Here is a 21,921-nt window from a genome sequence, read left to right on the forward strand (position 1 = left end):
GGTAGCAACAAACTAAATGCCCATCCACAAGTGAACGGACAGGGAAGCGACGGTATGTGCAGACCACACAGAACTGTCCGGGCGTAAAGAAGAAGGAAATCCGGCCACACGCTACATCAGGGATGGGCCTGGGGCACATTGTGCTCAGTGAAATCAGCCACTGGCCGAAGGTCAAATACAGCAGGGCCTGACTGATACTTGATTGGACCTGAGCTCCAACGCGGCCCGAGGCCGGCCAGGAGACAGGTTCTCAGCCCCCAGCTATGCATTAGAATCACCTGGAGAATTTTAACAACGTCCACACCCAGGCTGCTCCCCAGACCAATCAATGACCACCTCTGTGAGATCCCGGCTTCAGCAGCTCCCGAACGGATCCTGGAATGTGGCGAGAACCCAGGATTTGGAGCAGGAAAATCTCATGTGTAGCCTTGGGTCTACCACTTCGCTTGCCAGGTGACCCTGGCCCAGTGACGCCACAATAATAAGGGATCGAGAGCCCTCTCTGAGCAAGGAAAATGCTGGACCAGAGGCTCGGCAGGGTCCTTAGCCCCCAGAGAGGCATGTCTTGTTGGTCCTAGCGAGGGATTTCTTCACGATCCAGGAATCACAGCTTATTCTGTAAAGGTCTGGGGGCTGGGGGTCTTTCAGAATCCTTTTTTTCTGGACGAAAGTCCACCCATCCCAGGCTGCCGTAGGATGACACACAGGAAAGGCAGGATTCCGGAGAAAGCAAACCTAAGCCAAGCTAAGAGGGTTAGGGGCGTGGTGGCCCGCCTGTTGACACTCCTGTCCCCTTCCCTCCTGGACAAGGCCGCAGCATGTCATGCCATTTCAACTTCTTCTGGCCAAAAAAAAAAAAAATCTGTTATTTAAGGTGACCCTGTGCCAAAGTCGAGTCAGCCACCTCGCGTGCGTGCAAGCCCTCCGGTGACACTGCACCATTCCCCTCCTACAAACACAAAGAAGCAATTGCTTCCGGGTCGTCCTGTCTCTCTTTGTTCCCCAGTCGATGACAAATATTGAGCAAATGTGCAGTGTACACCTTGGGACCCGTAACGTCCTGTGCTATTCTCCTGTGTGTTCAGAGATGTGCCAAGGGACACAGCGGGGTGGCCGGTCATGGGCTCTGTCCTCTGGCAGAGATGCGTGCTATGTGCAGCCCAGCCGCCTCACCGCACATTTCGGCAGTGCCCGTGCAGCCTCCGGGCTTACCCGTCACCGTATCTCCTGGTAGATGAAACCCTAAGGCAGTAGTTTTCCAACTGAGGGCAATTTTGGCAACGTCTAGAGACCTTTTCGCCGGCCACAGCTTGGTGTGCGGGGGACTGGATCTAACGGGTGGGTTAGCCAGGGCTGCTGTTAAACACTGGTCACACAAAGGACAGCCCCCACGACAGATGATTATCTGGTCCCCAATGTCCATCACGCCAACGCTGAGAAACTGTGGTCTCTGCCATAGAGCTCTTACAAGGACAGATTTTGAGAGAACACATTCGCAAATACGTTTCAGGATATAATGATTTAAAATGACTTCAAAGCGGGTTTGCACTGAAAATATACCCTTTTCTCATGTAAGAATAGTCACTTCTATGCTGACACCCAGCTGTAAGCTGCAGATCTGTCTCCAGGGGGTCATATTCTGAGTACTAAAATCACGTGGCTAAAAACGAATAAACTGAGCTAATGAAAATAGGACCATAGCAATGTTCTGGTGGTATAGACTTAACTGTACGGTAATGAGGAACAACTCAAATTAACTTTTGTCAGCGGTGTTGGAATTGGCTAAAGTGGATATGAGAGAAGGGATCTGCTGAGAGTGCGTTTTTTTGCTATGTTGTATTGCCACACACCGCCACTAGGGGGTGCTGGTACACCCGCTCTTTCACTTTCTGGCCACTAGGCCTGCCCAAGTCCGCAAAGCAAATACATTGGAAGCAGGATAATTTTTGGAGACATATTGTTAGGGAGGGAGGCATAGAGACTGCATACATGTTCCAGTGTCCACCTCCAATGCAAAATGAAACCTCATCAGACTCAGGTACATAGGTCTGATCCCTTAAAATGATGATTAGCAAACCTTATGGTCATCAGAAAAACCTGAACGTCCTAAAATTCAGGTGCTCAGATTTAACAGGTCTAGAGTCTGCATCTTCACAAGCATTCCCTGAATGGTGTGTGATCTAAAAGGCTTAGTGGCCACACACACACACACACACACACACATTCTCCATTTCATGCCCTACATGGAAGTCTGCACTAACAGATGACATTAATGGCCTCAGTGCTTTGCTCCCTCCCGCCCCCACCTGCTCACCTCCATCCTCTGTAAAGTGACCGTGTGGTCGTCCCGTTGAAGGAGGGAGTTTGTTTCCTCACCCTTGAACCTGGGTAAGACTTGTAACCTGCTTGGCTAATAGAAGGCAGCAGAAGGGGTACCCCAACTCTGAGCCCAAGAGAAGGTAGATATTTCCACGTGCTCTCCTACATCTCTGCCATCACCATGAGTCTACACCCGAGTCAGTCTGATACGGGATGAGAGACAGCTGTCGGACAAGGGGGAGTGCCCCCAGCTGTCTCACACAAGGCCAGTCTTTATCAGCCAACACACAGACTTGGGGACACATCCAGCCAAGATCAGCAGAGGTGCCCAGCCAACCTCGAGCTGATGCAGGACACCCAAACAATAAACACTTGGTGTACACCACTGTGCACTGCGGATGCTTGTTATGCAGCAGTAGCTAACGCATCCACTCCCATCTTGCAAGTGTCCACCATCCATCACAGGAGCTGGTTTTTTAAAGAATGTTTATCTATGTTTGAGAGAGAAGAGACAGAGCACAAGCAGGGGAGGGGCAGCGAGAGAGGGAGACGAGGAATCTGAAGCATGCTCCAGGCTCTGAGCTGTCAGCACAGAGCCCCTGAACCAGAAGATCATGACCTGAGCTAAAGTCAGATGCTTAATCAACGGAGCCACCCAGGTGCCCCAAAGGAGGTGGTGCTGGGGTGAAGAGACCAAAGGTATTAGCTTTGCCTCCTTCCCTCCCTGTTCTTCTCATCACTTCCCCACCAATAAAAACGAGTGCACCATGTCTGCCTTCTCTACTTGACGGGCTATCCTGGAATCGGATGAAATGACACGGTCCCTGTGACTGTGCTCTGTGAACTGGAGCTCCGTTGTTTCTGCGAGCTCTCGGGGTCCCCGCCCAGTGCCAAGCCCTATACGTGCACCACCTCACGGGGTCCCCACGGCCCTGAGGGCCAGCCGGCTCTGCTGCCGGGTCCTGTCTGCCCTCAGCTCTCCTCACGCGGGTCTCCGCTTCAACATCAGCTCAGCGCTGAGGCCCCACCTTCCCCGAGTTCCTGGCTTCCCGGCACACGATTTCCTTCACAGATTGTGTCCCACTGTGAACTTTTTATCTGTCTTGCTTGTCGGTTTCTGTCCACTGTGTCCACGAGTGTGGGGGGCGTCTTGGTTGGGTACATTCTTGGGTCTCCGTGGCTAGCCCAATGTGTGGTACACAGTAGGTGCTCAATACATGTCGGGCCAATGGGGGGTCAGGTGGACCAAGCATTACCCCCACTTTGCGGATTAGGACACGAGGCTCAGAGTCTAAACTGCTTGCAAGTAACTGCCGAGTCGGGTTGGAACCAGGCCTGTTTCCTGAGGCCCACGTGTTTCAAGGGGCCGGGCCTCCCGGGGAGGCTTTGGCTGGCGCCGGAGGCCGAGGCCGAGGCCTTGGGGTGGGAGCAGGAAACGCAGCCGTCAGAAAAGGCAAATCCAAGCTCCGGCCGGATGGAACAGGAGTCAGAAGCCTCAGTTCCTTAAAGGCGGACCCGCTCTGTAATTAGCGCACTGCAGACAGCGGGCAGAGCGACGCGGCTCCGGCCGGCCACCCGTGCGGATCACACGACGCCTTCCTGGGTCACTGCCGGCCCAGGAGCTCGCGCAGGGCTTGCGGTCAGCGGGGCGCAGAGGGTCCGGGGCTTGGCAGGCTTCCTTGGAGGCCGGAAGCTTCCGATCGCACCCCAGGCGTGGCTGACGGAAAAACAGACATTTCTCCTCTCCTGTTGGACTGGGAAGTGTTAGGAGGCCAGCTCGAAAGAGGAAACCCAGTTCAGAAAGAGCAGACTCAGGAAATCCGACGGGATCCGAGCACACGTGGGAGCTCCCTTACTCCAGCGGGGATACTGGTGTGTGCTTTTTGGTATCATCACTGCGAGGCAAACACCCCCGCGGTCCCCAAGTCACTTAGGTGAAACCTAAAGTCCCATCACACAGGAGAAAATTACTGTCTCCTCTGTTCTCTTGTTAGCTGTCTGGTTATGTCAAGTGGCCACAGTCCTGACAACTTAACACCTATCCCTTCGTACGAACCTGCTTTACTCCTTAGGCCAGAGCAGTCCTGAGGCTTGAAACCTCTGCCAGACAACAGTTTGTACTGTACCTAATAGGATTCTTGTTTTCAGTCATATCTACATCACTGAGGACGACTGAATCTGATTTTCGACTTACCTTAGAGTTTCCTTTTGAATAAATGTATTTATGTTAAAACTAACTGCTTTATAGAAAAAGTTCAGGGGTGCTTGGGTGGCTCATTCGGTGAAGCACCTGACTTCGGCTCAGGTCATGATCTCACGGTTCGTGGGTTTGAGCCCCGTGTTGGGCTCTGTGCTGACAGCTCAGAATCTGGAGATTCTTCAGATTCTGTGTCTCCCTTTCTCTCTGACCCTCCCCTGATCATACTCTGTCTCTCTCTCAAAAATAAATTTTAAAAACATGTAAAAAATAAATAAAAAATAAAATAAAAAGAAATAAAAACGTTCAGCCACGAATAGTCAGGCTGTCTATGCCTATAAGCAAGAGCATGTGGGCGAGGAGAGATGGGTGAGTGAAGTTTGGGGGGCACGGAGTTAGCTGTGGATAATAGGGACCTGCATCCATATAGGAGGTAACAGGCATTTGCCATTTTGTTTTGACCACCCAGCCTTTGAACTTCCTTCTTTTGTTGGGCAATTCCCTTCCTTCCGAGTTTTGGTGGGTTGCAGACCTTACCTTCCACTATGGAGACGGAAGGTGCCTGCGATTTCCCAGCTGCCCTTGCGGCGAGGCCGTGGTCACCTGGCAGTGTTCACCCGTCGATCCGATGCGCCGTGCGAGGCTCTGCATCCAAAGGAGTAGGGATAGCTCAGACAGACGCCCTCTGCTGGAGCTGTGGGCTCCACAAGGTCAAGTTCTCGGTGCCCAGCACCAGCTTGTGACCACAGCAGTGGTTTCCTTACCGAACGGTTATGGAAAAATCCAAGGCAATCACAGGGAGTTGACTGCATGTTCCCAAGCCTGTGCTCTCTACCTGCTTCCTTTTATTGAGCTCCGTTCTGTTTAAATCAGCTAAGAACTCCGACTGAGATTAAATTTGGGCACTTCAAGGAATGCTCTAAATGTTCAATCAGCCAGGGGTGGGGGCAGAGCACAGGGCAGTGAGGCCCCACTGTTCCGGGCTGGGAAGCGGTGGCCCGTGCATTATGACTGCAAAACATTTGTTTGAGGCCCGGTTTGGGCAAGCTTCTCTGTAAAGGGCGCCAATGTTTCAGGCTTAGTGGTCAGTACAGTCTCTTTGGCAACCTCTCCTCCCTGCCTGTTAAAGCAGGCGAGAACAATGTGTAAATTAGGGGGTGTGGCTGTGTGCCAGGATACTCCTGTTTACAAAAACCAGGTGGTGGGCTGGGCCGGGCCCATGGTTTAACCCAGAGTTACACCAACCATGTATCTGTGGACGGTGTCCTACCAGAGTTGCAGAAACACATCAGGCTGTTACAACATTCAGCCTCCTTCTGAGAGCCCTCACTAAGTCCTTCAAGGAAAAGGTCTGGGCAGCTCCGTCGGTGAGGCGGCCGACTCTCCCAGTTTCTGAGTTCAAGCCCCGGATCGGGCTTTCTGCTGTCAGCACGGAGCCTGCTTGAGATTCTGTCTCTCTGCCTCTCCCCCAACTCTCTCGTGCAAAATAAATCTAGAAAATAAATAAAACGTAAAACAAAGATGGCTCATCTGTTGGCACGAGTGGAAGAACACGTGTCTTTCTTGAGATTCTTTCTGCCTGAAGCCTGCAATCGGAACTGACGGGATTCAGCGATTCAGAGATGTTCAGGGGGGCACGACTCAAACTCTAACCCAGGGACCGGCGCGCTCTGCCTGTAAAGGGACCATAAATCGTCTAGAGGGAGGTTCCAGGGAACGCGAGGTCTCCATTGTGAATCCTTCGTTACGTGTTTTTTACAACTCTTCAAAAACGACAAAACACTCATACTCAGGCCGTTGGCTAGCAAGCCCGTCATTTGCTGAGCCCCGCTCGCAACTACGGATCAGCGGTGTGGAGGCGGGAAGCCAAGCAGCACGGCAGAGTGGCCTAGAGAAGATACACCAGATTCTAGCCTTTTCTACCAAAGGGAGAAGACCAGGGCCATAGCTTGGATTATGAAAGCTGGACGTTACTGCCTCAAGAGACTGAGGGATGGGACTCGGAGAAAGGACTTCTCAGGCTCAGAGATTAGGCTCAGCTCTTGAAAGGCCGTCAGGCAGAACCACCCGGCTGCTGGATGCCTGTCAACATTTGTGACAATAAATGCCTGTTGTTTAGAAACAAGCAAAGAGCCAGGGAAGATGGCTGGCTGGCTTGGCCTTGCATGGAAACCCATCTGTGACTGTCCACCCCCAAGGCTCTCCTGAGACAGCAGCCCTCACGGGCACAGGAAGGAGGAAGAGACCCTCCTCCCCACGCCCCTCTTGGATTCAGCCTTGAAGGACTGTGGGTGGGGAGATAGTCCCACTGAGGGCCATCAAAGGCCCGTGGGCTGACCAACCACTGCTCTCACTCCCCATCCGGGAAGTTCTTGGTATTTGCAACTGACCGTGACACTTAGGCCACTGGACGTTGACTCTCCTTCACTTATCCATTTTCCAAAGGGATCCTTTCCTCCCTCCATCCTGTTTCTCCCCCCAGCCCCCCCCCCCATTACATATTGGGGGCGTTGAGCGTATATGACTTAGCTTCTAGTCACAGGAGGCACATGTGGACCTGATAAAGAAGATAATCAACATCACCAAGAAGCGCTTGGGTGGCTCAGTTGGTTAAGCATCTGACTTTGGCTCAGGTCATGATCTCATGGTTCATCAGTTCGAACCCTGCATCAGGAGAGCATGAGATGGGCTTTGGTAAGCATGAGCCCCGCTTTGGGTGAGCCCCGTTTCTCTCTTTCTCCCTCTCTCTGCACCTAGCTCACCTGCACCCTCTAAATATATACATACATAAATGTCACCAAACCATCCCGAGGCTGGAAGTACTAACTGTTTTTGGCTTCAGGGCGTGCACCTCTTGGGAAGGGTTAGCACATCTCATGAATAAACGAGACTTTAAAACTCTTGTGAAGTTGTGTGTGGATGTTGGGCAGCAGAGGGAGGGTCCGTGGCAGACACGGTCTGTCATCTCTTCCTTTCTCTTTTCTAAGAGTGTGGCTCCTAAGTATATGCCTCACTTAAGGAGTTTGATACCCAGCTAAGAGGTCAATTCTAAGCATGGTAATTTCATTCCCTCTGCCAGGGTTTGGGTGAAGCATGAAAATTGGAATCCTCAGGCCAGTGACATGGGGAGGAGTTTGCCAAAGGGCTCTGGGAAGACTTCTTGTTCCTGAAAAGAGAGGAAAAGACAGTTCCCTTCTTGCTTGATTAGTTAGACCAGGGGATGGCACATGTTTTCTGTAATGGGCCAGACAGTATTAGAACCATGCACGTTCTGCAATAACTCTGTCACTTTAGCATGAAGGCAGCCACACCATAATCTAAACAAATGGGCCTGGCTGGGTTCCAATAAAACCTTATTTACAGACATCGCAGTTTGAATTTCATATAATTTTCACGTGCCATCAAGCATTTCTCCTTCCATTTAAAAAATTTTTCTTGGGGCACCTGGGTGGCTCAGTCGATTAAGCGTCCGGCTTCAGCTCAGGTCATGATCTCACGGTTCGTGGATTCGAGCCCCGTGTCGGGCTCTGTGCTGACAGCTAGCTCAGAGCCTGGAGCCTGTCTTCAGATTCCGTATCTCCCTCTTTCTCTGACCCTCCCCTGCTCGCGCTCTCTCTCTCTCTGTCTCTCAAAAAAAATAAATAAAATAAATTAAAAAAATTTTTTTCTTAATATTTACTTATTTTTTTAGAGAGAGAGAGAGAGCATGAGCAGGGGAGGAACAGAGAGAGAGGGAGACACAAAATCCAAAGACAGGCTCCAGGCTCTGAGCGGTCAGCACAGAGCCCAGTGCGGGGCTTAAACCCACAGATAGTGAGATTGTGCCCTGAACTGAGGTCAGATGCTTGACCAACTGAGCCACCTAAGCGACCTCCCCACACTTTTTTTTTTTTTAATGGGGACTAAGTCTAAACCAGGGCAGGGACTAAACTTATCGTGATGTACCTGACAACCAGCCCAGTGCTTATGCTATGACACAGACACAAATACTTAGCAAATAAACATTTACAATTTCCTCGTGATGAATTGACTCCTTTGTCATAAACATTAATGCACCCAAGAGTGGAGCACCTAAATGTACAAAGCACTCTTAACAGGTCCCGAGGGTAGAATAGAGAGCAATCCAGTAATAGCAGTTGACTTCAGTACCCCACCTTTGGCAATGGATAGATCATCCAGGCAGAAAATCAATAAGGAAACATTGGATTTGAACTATACTTTAGACCAAATGGACCAGACAGACATTTCCAGAACACGCCCTCCAACAGCAGCGGAAGACACATTCTTCCCAAGCACGCATGAGCATTCTCCAGGATAAATCATGTGAGGCCACGGATATTTGGTGAATGAATGAATGACAGGCTTTCTTCCAGCAACATGCCACAAGGATCAAAAACCAAACCAAACCAACCAATAAAAAGCCCTAGACACACAAAGAATACACGCAGTTACGCTTGGAGATTTTAGTTTGCAACTCCTGCGTAGAAACGGGGACGTAGATTACCCCGATATATTGCTCTTACTACTTTTGGCATTCCTTAGGTAATAACTCAAGATTGCCCTCCTCACCTATCATCTAGCTAGCTAGCCATCTATCCATCCATCCATCCATCCAGCCATCATCCATCTTACCTCCTACCTATTTATCTGCTGATGTATGTATATTCTTTCTTTCTTTCTGGCTGAATTCTCACTTTTTAGCATGTATGCTGTAAAGATAATCTGACTTTCATCATGACCCAACCTCTTAATGTTTTTTAAATGTTTATTTTTGAGAGAGAGAGAGAGAGAGAGACAGAAAACATGAGTGGGGGAGGGACAGAGAAAGCAGGAGACACAGAATCCCGGAGGCAGGCTCCGGACTCTGAGCCATCAGCACAGAGCCCAATGCGGGACTCGAACTCACAAACCATGAGCTCATGACCTAAGCCAAAGTCAGACACTTAACTGGGCCACCCAGGCGCCCCTTGACCAGACCCTTTAAAGCAGAACCCTCTATTAAGCAAACTGGAGAACAGGGCTGGCTACATAATTTTCAGGGACCACTGCAAATAGAAATTGTGGGGTTGTTTGCTCAAATATCATTACGAATTTTAAGATGGCACTCGAGGCTCACTAGTTAAGCGTGGAGCCTTCCAGCGCAGGGTCCCATCAACTGCACAATTTTTCTTCTGGGGAGCAGGTTCCATTAGAGGCAAAGCGGGGGCAGCTGTCCTGTGATGAACTCTCAGACATCAATGGCTCGCTGTAAAAACTGCACATGCCTATCTTGATGGGAAACAAAATGGCAGCCTTCTCCGCCAGATGGTTGGCACAGTTGGGAACATTAGAGTCTGTTGTTCTGGGCAGTTTGTGTCCAAACTTTATTTGTCATGTACAGTTTCAGATTATATAAAATATATGAAATAGACTACTTTAAAGGCACATTCCGTAGAAAGGATCTAACTACTCTAAAGTCACATTTTGTCCCCAAGCCAAGATTCAGATTCAGCCGCTAAGCCTTTCTCTAGCATTTCCCCCCAAAACTGCTGTCCCGTAATAGAACAGTCTAACCTACTGTATTGTAAGTAACCTTTCAACTATTAGCAAGTTAATTTCCCATCCAGGCAGATCTTGAAGGAAGCCACAGTGTCTATCTCCCAGCTACCATGTTCAGTGTATCTACACACAGGATTGCGGTCCGGGGGTCCTCTGCAGCAGACACAGAGCACCCTAGGACTGAGCCCCGTTGAAGAGGAATGCACCCAGGCACACAACTACAGCAGAGAGTATGGGGGTGAGGGGGAAGGAAAGGACCCCACTTTTCCTGTATTTAGCTACAGATACATACATCCACTCCAACCAACACAACAATCCTCCAAACTCATCTGAACAGAGACCCAAAGGAATTTTAATGCAAGTAACAAAACAAGTTAGTCTGTCTCCATCCATAGCCCCTCCAGGGAAGAATTACAGTACTTCATAAAAATGTTCTAAAATGCGCAAACTACAGTTCCTTCAAATACAGTTGTCACGAGTCATACTTTTGGTCCTAATTGTTGCTTCTTGGACATCTCAGCTAATTTTCTCTGTTGGGTTTGTTCTTGAATAACTGACAATGAGCACCGAGTGAGGGCTGGTTCTGTCTACGGGTAAGAAGGTGGGCATTTTCTTCCTCATGCTATCGCCTCTTACGTTCCCGACACATGTCACACCATGGCAGGAGGAAGCATCTCTCTTTGACAAAACCTGGGTGTCACAGATGGATGTGAGCACCGAAGGTGCCCCTCAGGGGTGGTGACCAGCCGGGGAAATCCATGGGGTCCCTTCAGATCCTCACGTACCCCCTGAAGTTTGGGGGAAGGAAATTCACACACTGCTTGGGAGTAGGCTTTCCAGATTGGGGGCTCTACGACTCGTTTGTTCCCACTGTGGTTACTAGAAAATTCTAGAAAAGCCACCTGGGTAGAAAGCCCTGGGGCACACGGATCCCCACCTTCCGCCTTGAGGCTCATGTAGCATCTTGCAAACCCGGGAGGTGTGACCCCCCACTCATACTCACACCAGGTTTTCCATGGAGGCAAGAGGGGACACTGCGTCTGTCCCTGTGTCGCTGTGCTGGTGGTCCCTCCACGAAGAGTTCCTGTCTCAAAGAGGATTCTGAATTTGCTCACCCTGGGTTTTGCGAGCCTCACACAGTGCCTGGCACATAGTAAGCATTTAACATGGGGTTGAAAACGAGCAAGCAGGTGGAGAGAAAACCCAATCCCACAGTGGCGTCCGTGGCGGCCCTAAAACCAGGCCCGGGCATCTTCCCAGCTCCACGGGAACTGGGATGTGACAATCATCGCTCCACTTAGCAGAGGGTCGAAGTGCCAGCCCGGTGATGAGGCAGATGGGCCCCCACGGGGCCCCAGGCACATGTCCCCGGCAGTGTGCCCCAAACACAGAGGCTACAGAGAGGGGCAGAGAACTTCCTCCAGAAGCACTTCCCTGGGTCACCTGCCACACGCACAGTGCTTGCGCCGCCCCGAAGACAAATGCCCTGCGGCCCTATTCCGGAGAGAGTCGGAGTCACCTGGCGCGCTGGTCACAGGGACCCTACCGAAGCACGCTCCCCAGGTGGCACTGTGCGCATGAAGGTCAAGAGTCCGGAAGCCTCTCTTGGCTGCGTCTGCAGGCAGGACTCCGGGACCCTCCACAAAAGTGTAAGCAGACCCCGCCATCTGACCAAGGCGCTCTGCAGCTGACTGGAGAGACATTTCAGCAGATCTAAGTGCCTCCAGGAGCATTTACAAACAGGCAGGACCAAAGCAGGCTGCCTCCGTTGGCGGGCGTCCTCTGAACCCTGCGTTGTGTTCTCTGTGGGCTGCATCACACTTTGTGATTCGTTTTCCTAAGCGGTTTTCAATCTGCCCCCTCCATCGGATGGGGAGTCCCCGAGGAGACTGTCCCCACTTGGTGTGCCCTGGGCCCCGCACGCACCAAGTGGTCTGTGATTTATGCTGATGAATGAATGCATGGTGGGTGGGCCCGCTGAGGTTCTAGAAACGGGGGTGAGTGGAGGCCAGCCGGCCTGAGAAGGCAGGGCAGGAGGAAGGCACGGCCTTCCCACTTACAGGAGGAGAAAGCAGCCTTAGGCTGTCTGGCTGTGTGGACACGCGGCCTGGGCGCAGCTGGGACACAGGGCCCACGTGTGAGCCGCTGGGGAAAGGACAAGAGCCGATGGAGGCCGGAGGCGGCCAGCCCCTCGCCACCTCAACACGACAAGATCTTTACCGTTTTACGAAGCAGCTCTCCTTCCCCCGCCCTGGGGCTGCGGTCCTCAGCAACAATGCAAGGACCTTGTTAGAAATGCAGGTTCCCAGGCCCCGTCCCTGCAGACGGTGATTCTGTAGGTCCAGGGAGGGGCCCCGGCCATCTGCTCCCTGCTAGGTTGCCATGATCACATGCTGAGACTCTTTGCCTTAGGGTGAGCCTCAATCTGACCCCCCCCTTTAAGGTCACCTTCCCTAAGACAAGCAGGAAACACCATCAGCAAACATGGGTGGCGATTTTCTGGACCGGCCCGTCACTGGAGGGCTGGGGCTCTGGTCTGGATACAGACAGAGCAGCAGGGTCCACACACCGGTCTCTCACATGGAACTTGGCTAAACATCTGAGGAGGCCTGAGGCTTGGTTCCTCACCCGGAGCCCCCTCACCCCACCTCCAACCCAGGGGAGGATGTCCCCTGAGACCTGGTGCCACATCACTTCACAGTGCATCGCCATGGTCTAGAAATGTCCCGCCGAACACTGTTGGATTTGAGCAGGGCTGGATTTCTGGCTCTTTCTTGTTGAGACTTTCGGATGGGCAGGACTTCTGGTCCCAGCCTTCATCGCCTATTCTCTCCCTGATCTCAAGAACGCAAAAACTCTTCTCCGTCTCTCTCTTTTTTCTTTTTCTTGTTTCGTTTTTTTCGGCTCTTAAAGGAAACGATATGTTTGCTAGAAAAACCACACACACACACACAGTTGATTATATACAAAACGGTTATCTGGATGTGGATTCGATACTGCGGCAAACGCCACCTGGCTCCGGGGGTCCTATTTGCGCTTCCTCAGTATCAGGTACATGAGGCCGCTGATGAAGGTGAAGGCGAAGGCCACCCAGGCCAGGATGAAGGAGTAGCCGTATCTGCCGTCCGAGGTCAGCGAGTACAGCTCCACGTTGTTCCTGTGGAGGTCTTCGCGCCGGTCCGTATAAATGGACGCTGCTATCATGACACACAGACCTGTCCAAAGACAGCAGATGACCAGATCACAGAGATCACAGACCACCGACACGCTGCGCACCAGCCTCCCGAGGGGACGCGGCTGGAGACGAAGTCCCTTTTTTTAGGTTATTTTTGAGAGACAGAGACAGCGTGAACAGGGGAGGGTCAGAGAGAGAGGGAGACAGAATCTGAAGCAGGCTCCAGGCTCTGAGCTGTCAGCACAGAGCCCGACGCAGGGCTCGAACCCACAAACTGCGAGATCATGACCTGAGCCGAAGCTGGACGCTCAACCGACCGAGCCACCCAGGCGCCCCCGTGTTTAGTCTCTTGCAAAGATCACAACTAACGTTTTGTAGCAGACTATTGTGGACGCCTGACCTTGCACGTTTGCTAGCTGAACCCGAGCTTGTCGGGGTGGCCGTCGACGCAGCCCAGAGGGTAAGTCTGAACCGGTCTGAGCCATGCGTTGGTCAGACTGTGAAGTTCAGGGTTTGAATGCCACATACAATCTCTGTTGCAACCACTCAGCTCAGTTGTGCAAATGAGTGGCCAGGCTATGTTCCAGTAAAATGTTATTTATAAAAACAGGCAGTGAGGGGCACCTGAGTGGCTCAGTCGGTTGGGTGTCCGACTTCGGCTCAGGTCATGATCTCAAGGTTCGTGGGTTTGAGCCCCGTGTCAGGCTCCATGCTGACAGCTCAGAGCCTGGAGCTGCTTCGGATTCTGTGTGTCCCTCTCTCTCTGCCTCTCTCCCGGCTCACACACTCTTTCTCTCAAAAATGAATAAATATTAAAAAAAAAATATATAAAAATACAGGCAGTGAGCCAGATCTGGTCCTTGGACCCTCCCCCAACCATCTCCCCTCCCCCGCTCCCCACCCAGCATTTCTATTCCTGTTTACTTGCTATACTTTATGGGTCCGTATGTGCCCCAGTTCTGGCCACAGAAAAATCCTTCAGTGAAAAATACTACTCGCTGGGAGACAGACAGGGAGGAAAAAGCATCTTCTGTCGCTGTACTTGTTTACCGCTCTAGATACCGTTAGGTTAGGATGAATGTCTGAGGCTGCAGCAGCCCCTTGGGGGCCACGAGGAAGTCATCTCTGACACTCTGAAGATGAACGCATCACAGAATCAAGTGGAAGCAACTGCTCCTTCCACCCTCAAGCTCTTTGTCATACAAAAAAAGTAAAAGGCTTTGTGGCTGAAGCCCTCGTTTCTTGAATTTTTCTCTTCCTTGAAGCCAAAGGCCATCCTGACTGAATCCCCAATGCGCACAGACATTTAGTGGCACCTTCCCTGGGGGAACCCCTGCATCTCCCCTCCGTACCAAGATAGCAAGTTCTAGATGGCAATTCCTCCTCACCGTGCAGATCCCAGCTCAGACTTCACGTCTTGGGGACGCCTGCCCTGACCCTCTCACTGAATTCCAGACTCTGAGGACTAGAATGTTCTGCTGCAGCATGGCAGGCAGCTTCTCCTTTCTAAATCCCCACCTGCCGGCTGCTCCTGGCTCCTACTCATGGCGGCGGCAGGGGAGTGCTTGCTTCAGGAAGCCCATCGCTCTACTTACATGCCATGAGCTGAATGATGGAGGTTAACACGAACCTCTCTCCCTGCTTGAGGCGGAAGAGCTGGAGGACAAAGATGAGGAAGGCGATGCAGCAGAGAATGGTGGACAGGATCATGGTGGCCTGGACCGCCTGCACCGTGGAATAATCTGTGGGGAGAGGGCAAGAGAGCGTGACTGAGGACCGCAGACCCCCAGAGCCCTCAGGGGACACAGCGACAGTTCCCGGGGGAGGGCCACAGAGGTGAGCGTACGTGCGCCCGCTAGGAGCACAAGAGCGGCCAGGTGTCCTCCCGGCATCCCTCCCCTCCCCTCACTGCAGTGTCCGTCTGCGCACCGGACCACATGACCTCGGCATCCACATCTGGAAAACAGAGCAAAACCCACCTGTTCTGTCATTCCTTTTGGTCTGGGTATTTGCATGCCTCACGGTGGGGGAAATTTGTTTCTTTTATGTTTTTTATTTTATTTTATTTTTGAGAGACAGAGTGCGAGCAGGGGAGGGTCAGAGAGAGAGGGAGACACAAAATCTGAAGCAGGCTCCAGGCTCTGAGCTGTCAGCACTGAGCCCGACGTGGGGCTCGAACCCACGAACATGAGATCTGACCTGAGCTGAAGTCGGATGCTCAACCGACTGAGCGACCCAGGTGCCCCGAATTTGTTTTTTAAGTACAAACCCTCAGGTTCCAACCTTGAAGATTCTGGCTGGAGAGGTCAGGATGGGCGGGCTGGGATTCGAAGTCTCCAGAGGGATTCTTGGGGACTCGGGGGTCACGGGGCTGAGGGACCTTCAGAAAGTGCTCTGTGAACTGATTACCTAAGACCCCTAAATATAAGGGAGTTCTTAGCCGTATGACGGTGACTCAGGGGAAGAGAAAGGGAGGTTTCTCGGATCAGCCTCAGCGAGCAAGGCTCGGCGGAAGGAAGTCTCAGCAGAGACAGGGGCCAGGTTTGGAGGGAGGGTGCTGCGCACAGGAAGGACACAGCGGAAGCCGCACACTGCTTCTCGGTGTCGAGAGGGGTCAAGTGCACAGGCTGGAGCCACCTGCGTGGTCCTCAGCTCCCCCCGCATCAGGGGGACAGAAGGAATCCATCCATGCAGGGACTGTACGGGCTGCTGCAAAAGGGGAGGCCCGTGTAAGCGCAGAACATTACCGCCCGATGCAGCTAAGATGGGTGAGGGGACAGTGGCCAAAGCAGCACTGAAAAACCTAAGGACAAACTCCCTTCTTCTTTTTCCCAATATTGCCCGAAACTGACTGGAGGAAAGCATAACTTGTAAGTCCTTTTTTTGTTGTTGTTTGTTTAAGTTTATTTCTTTTGAGAGAGAGAAAGAGACAGAGGGAGAAAGGCAGAGAGAGAAGGAGACAGAGGATCTGAAGCAGGTTCCAGACTCCACGCTGACCGCACAGAGCTGGTAGCGGGGGCTCGAACCCATTAACCACGAAATCCTGATCTGAGCTGAAGTCAGATGCTTAACAGACTGAGCCCCCCAGGCACCCCGATTTGGAAGCACTTAGTGAAATGCTTAGAGCAGTGAGTCATGGTCCCTCCCAGCGGCACATCGGCCCGGCCATCCACTGAGCACCTAGGCCCTCACGGCATTCCTTACAGTGAGGAAAGCAGCCTATCCCCCAACCCCTCACTCACACACACACACACACACACACACACACACACACACACACTGTACGACTCCATTTGTATGAAGTCCAAGAACAGGCAAAGGGACAGAAGTCAGAAGGGGTTGCCCTCGGGACGGGGCTAGCGGGAAATGAGTGGAAATGGGCCCAAGGGAACTTTCTAGGATGATGGGAAAGTTCTCTCTTGCCTGGACCTATGTAGAACTGAAAAAACTCTTTGAACTGAGCCCTTAAGAAGTATACAGTTTCTTATTCATAAATTATAGCTCCATTAAGAATAGAAATCGAGGGGTACCTGGGTCGTTCAGTCAGTTAAGCATCTGGCTTCTGGCTTCTGCTCAGGTCGTGATCTCACGGTTCGTGGGTTTGAACCCCACGTCAGGCTCTGCGCTGACAGCTAGCTCAGAGCCTGGAGCCTGCTTCAGATTCTGTGTCTCCCTCTCTCTCTGACCTTCCCCTGCTCATGCTGTCTCTCTCTGTCTCTCAAAAATAAATAAAAAACATAAAAAAAGAATAAAAAGAATAGAAATCCAGGGGCAGCCTGAGTGGCTCAGTCCATTGAGCATCTGACTTCGGTTCAGTTCATGATCTACTGGTTCATGAGTTTGAGCCCCGCATCAGGCTCACTGCTGTCAGCACAGAGCCCACTTTGGATCTTCTGTCTCCCTCTCTCTCTCTGCCTCTGCCCCACTTGGGCTCTCTCTCACAAAAATAAACATTTAAAAAAAACAATAAACAATAAAAACGAAAATGAAAATACAAGTCCAGCATCGGGGCTGAGATGAAATTTCTGAGGTGAAATAAGTCAGAATCTCTGGGGCCGGGACAGAGCATGGGGGCAGGGGAGTGGACCCCCCTGCAAAGTCCAATGTGGGGTCAAGGTTGTGCCCTCTGGCTAAGAGTAGTGTTTCCCAAATTTCCTGATCTCAGAAATCACCTGGGAGCCTGTTAAAAATACAGATTCCCAAGAAAACAAACAAAAAACCCCCAACGTCCTGTTTTCCTGGGGTGGGCACCAGGAATCCCTGTTTTGATCAGCAGGTTCCCCAGGGATGGTGCGGTTATGGGGGGCCGTGGACTGAAAGTGCCTCCCTCAAACTCCTCTACTGAAATCCTCACCCCCGCTGGGATGGCATTCGGATGGGGGGCCTTTCGGAGGAATCAGGCCGTGAGGGTGGAGCCCTCATGAGTGGGTGAGTGTCCTTATGAAGCCTGGTGGGCTCTCTGCTCTCCGCCTTGTGGGGACACGGGGGAAGGAGGCTGTGCCCGAACCAGGAAGAGAGGCCTCACCAGACACCAGCCCTGCCGGCACCTCGTGAGAAAGAGAAGCTCTGATTGGCCATGAACCGGTGGCGAGGGGTGGGCCCAGCTTAGCTGACTTCTGCCCACCCCTCCTGTCCCCAGCTTGCACGGAGCGCTGGGACAGGCCCGTCCAGGGACCCCGAGTGCAGGAGGGGGGCCTCCGCCTGAGCGTTCCTTTTCCGCTCGGTGTTTCTGTATCGCTTCGCACTCACCCTTATAGTTGGCATCGATTTCTGTACAATTTGTGTTGTTGACACAGACTCTCCAGACATCTGCAAAAAACTCTTCTCCGACCCACCAGGCCTGAAACACGAAGCGGAAACACAGGGAGGAGCGGTTGGTTCATCACGAAAACACTGACTTGTACTCAGTGCGAGGCGCAGCGGGAAACAAGTACCGGGGTCGGGGCCGCACTTCTCAATCTGCGGTGGGCGCCTGGGGCACCTGGGAATTGGGCTCAAATGCGGAGTCTGGGGGCGCCTGGGGGGCTCAGTCGGTGGAGCATCCGACTTCGGCTCAGGTCATGATGTCACAGTTCGTGGGGTCCAGCCCTGTGTCAGGCTCTGTGCTGACAGCTCAGAGCCTGGAGCCTGCTTCAGATTCTGTATCCCCCTCTCTCTGTTCCTCCCCTGCTCACGCTCTCTCTCAAAAAAAAAAAAAAAAAAAAAAAACCCACTAAAAAAAAATTAGGAAAAAAATGCAGATTCTGATTTGAGAGGTCTGGGGTCGGGGCTGGGATTCTGCACGTCCAACAGGCTCCCACGTGGGACTCATGCTGCTGGACTGGTTTTCAGTAGCGGATGAGGCTCATGTGACAGTAAGGAGAAGTCCGCCTGAACTACAGGGGTGAAGTCAGGGGGCAACCAGAAAGGCTGAAATCCAGGGGCAAAGGCTGGTGTGGAGGAAACGATCAGACAAAAGTCTGCTTTCGGTCCAAATGCTTGCTTCCTCTCTGTGATTCTGCGGCTCCCCACCCCCACTGGGCCTTCCTTCTGTCTTCCATCCACCCAAAGACTGGACTCTCCCCCATTCCAACCATCCAGTCATCAAACATCCACTGGGTGCCCACCATGTACCAGCTACATGCCAACGGCAGTTCCTAACTCATAACAAACACCATGACTCGCTGACTGGCAAAAGCCGTCCGTGTCTTTTCGGTGAGTGCCACGGCAGTATGAACACCCACGGGTGCCCCAAAAGATTAGCTGGTGCTGTGAAAGAGGGCTCTCCTGCCCCTCATGTCTGTCCATCCCTCTTAGGATGTCTAGGACCCTTTCAGGATCCCAAAGGGGTAGATACAAAGCATAGAAAAAAGGGATTCTGAAAGAACATTCCCTACCATTTATTTCAGAGAGGCTCAAATACTTTTAAGCCACAGCTTCAATGGGATCTCCACCCTGGCCACTCAGGGGAACTCTTCGGGAACCCAGATCCATCACTGCAATCACCTCCCTTCCGGGATCTAGGGTCAGAAATGGTTCAAATCCCAGCTCGGCCACGGACTGCAGGGAAGTCAGCCCGTGTGGCCTCCCTGCCCTGAGGCCCAGCTCCTTCATCCTAAAACCGGGTCAGCAGAGGACCCATCTCGTAGGCTTGAGGTGGGGACCGAATGAGACGTGCACGCACAAGGACCCGGTCAGGATGAGTGGCTCTTACGTGGCAGGTGGCGTCTATGTGACTATACGATGATTAGTCAACAGGAGGCCTAGATATTGGCAACACTGCGGCCACGTGGAAGGAGCATTTCAAGGCTTTCTGAGCTGTGTTTCTGACTCTAAATGCCTCTGAGTTTGAAATTACCAGGATTGAAGCCAGGCCTTTGGGGCTAAGTATGGGCCAGTAAGGACCTCAAGTATGAAGCTTCACTTCCTGCCAGGATGCATTAATCTTCACCCACAGGTCATTTATCAAATGCATCCCTGCTATACGGCTGCAGGCCGGATATGAAAGTAGAGTTCAAGGTGAGGCGGGCTAACAAAAGGGCTCCTGGTTTGTAAGATGTTAAAGGCGAGAGGGGCAGAAATCACCTGGGACAGGTCACCTGGGCATCCAGGGCAGTGGTCCTCAACTGAGGGTGGTCTTGCCCACCCTGGGACATTTGGCAACATCTGAGGACATCTGTTGTTGTCACAAAATGGTAAAGGTGCTTGGCATCTAGTGGGCGGAGACCAGAGATACTGCTGAGCCTCCTACCTTGCACAGGATGGCCCCATGGCAAAGAATGCCCAGCCCCAAATGGCACAGTGCTGAGGCTGAGATATTTATCTGGAGGAGGGCTGAATTCAAGCGGCATCCTCAAAGAGCTTCCTCCACCCAAGGCATCGCACCAGGCACTGTGGGGGGGGGTCAGGGATGGAGCACCCAGGTGCTGTGCACCCAGACCTAACCGTGAGATGCTCTGAACTTCCGCGCTAAGGCCGAGTTCTTAGGCCTGAGCTGAGAGGGGCGTGTCTCATTAGGGAGAACAACCCCATATCCTAATCACCTTGGGGAAGCTCTCAGTCCTGCTTTCTACAGATGTGGGATCTGGGCGTCCAGGAAGATCAGAGAGAAAGGGAACTTACATTGTCAATGGTGGCGATGAACAGCAAGGCCGCAGAGGTGATGTGGAAGACGATGATGAAAGCCAGGAGCACCAACATTTTCACAGGGCACGGTGGGGCGAGGGGGTGTGCTGAAAGCCCAGAGGGAGAGAGATGCTAAAGGGGGCAAAAGAGAGAAGTACATGTGTCAGCGACAAAGCAAAATTAAGGGAAAGAGAGGCAATTTTTAGTGGGGGTTTTGGGAGATCAAACACAGCTCTTCTCATCTTTCTTGCCCTGTAGAGGCTTAAGTCTGGGAGGAGGAGCTGCTCCGTGTTGCATCCAGATGCCAAATATCCCTCGTGGAGGAAGATGGGCCAGGACCGATAAAAGTCACTAATTCAGAAAAGCATGGCATCTCCGCAAAGCAGCACCGGTGGGCGCCAGGGCAGGAAGGAGCGGCTCTATGCTGCTAAAATTCTGTTCCCAATCCCTCACCCTCCAGCGATGGTGGCAATGACCTGGGAGGTTCACAGCTCCAGAGGAAGCTTGAGGTCGGAGTATTCACGATCACAGCGATGGTGCGTAACAAAGCAAAAGTGATCCCAACACAAACATATTTCCTAATGATATGACCATTTATAAAATTTATCCCCCACTCAAACACCCCAGCTCTTAACCTCCATTGCCATGTGAACAAGATGAAAACACAGTATACGGTGGTCAGATGCTGCGCATTCATGGCCCTCTGGGCCTGACAGGACTACATTTCCCAACCTCCCTTGCAGTGAGGTTGGAGCCTTGTGACTAATTCTGGCCAATGGGCTGCAAGCAACCCTGAAATGCGTCATTTCCGGGCTGAAGAGCACGTGTGCGTTCTCCTACATTCCTCCCCTATAAAGTGGCCAGGATGGTGCCTCACGCTTTGGGCAGATACTGTGATGGACGAGGAAGGTTTTGATGTTAAACCACTGAGATTTCAGGGTGAAGTTTTTTACCATGGCTGGACAGTCTGAATAATATACCATAGGAAGCGACCACAAAGTGAAATTAGAAATCTTGCAGAAGAACTAGGGTTGTACCAAGTTTATAATAGTGAGGCTGGAGAGCTTCTCAGAAGCACCAAAGGCATTCATACATGGGGGCTTGTCCTCTCTGACCATGCTCAGGTTCACTCACGGGACTCATCATTCCCTCATGGGGACGGAGGCTCGTGGGCTCACACGGGGTGACCCCGAGACCCAGGACTCACTTGCTTAACGATGGGCCAGGAGCCTGGGCTGCAGAGATCAGCCTGGGCGGTCCCAGCTGCAATTCTGCACATCATCGCTCAGAAATTCTTTCAATTCTTTTTAAAAGGACAAATATTCCTTTGTTTACGCCTGCATCATTCTTAGCGGTCGTCATAGGCTGCCTCCAAACAGATGTGCTTCTGACTCTTACCAAAAAGCCAACCTAATCAGGCAGGGCCATAAATGCCGAGTGATAATGGACTTCATATATTATCCAGTTCAGATGACAAAAGCATATGGACACACAACTAAAACTTTCCGGGGGGGGGGGGGGGGGCTCTAACTCTTGTTTCTCCAAAATGTGGAATTCAAATGCTATAGGGCATAGTTTAGGTTGATGT

General features: G+C 52.0%; 1 protein-coding gene across 2 annotated transcripts in view; it reads right to left on the reverse strand.

Annotated features, from left to right (window-relative positions):
* Positions 1-10,384: 10,384 nt before the first annotated feature.
* EMP2 (epithelial membrane protein 2) overlaps positions 10,385-21,921 on the reverse strand; it is a 33,955-nt gene continuing 22,418 nt past the window's right edge. For both annotated transcript variants that reach the window (XM_029949585.1, XM_029949586.1), the window contains exons 2-5: positions 20,331-20,465; positions 17,979-18,069; positions 14,825-14,971; positions 10,385-13,269 (exon numbers count right to left, since the gene is read on the reverse strand). In XM_029949585.1, coding sequence (XP_029805445.1) covers positions 13,082-13,269; positions 14,825-14,971; positions 17,979-18,069; positions 20,331-20,408 — 504 coding nt within the window. In that variant the 5' untranslated portion in view covers positions 20,409-20,465 and the 3' untranslated portion in view covers positions 10,385-13,081. The remainder of the gene's footprint in view (positions 13,270-14,824; positions 14,972-17,978; positions 18,070-20,330; positions 20,466-21,921) is intronic.

This window comes from Suricata suricatta, chromosome 8 (assembly GCF_006229205.1).
Source record: "Suricata suricatta isolate VVHF042 chromosome 8, meerkat_22Aug2017_6uvM2_HiC, whole genome shotgun sequence".
Classification (NCBI taxonomy): domain Eukaryota; kingdom Metazoa; phylum Chordata; class Mammalia; order Carnivora; family Herpestidae; genus Suricata; species Suricata suricatta.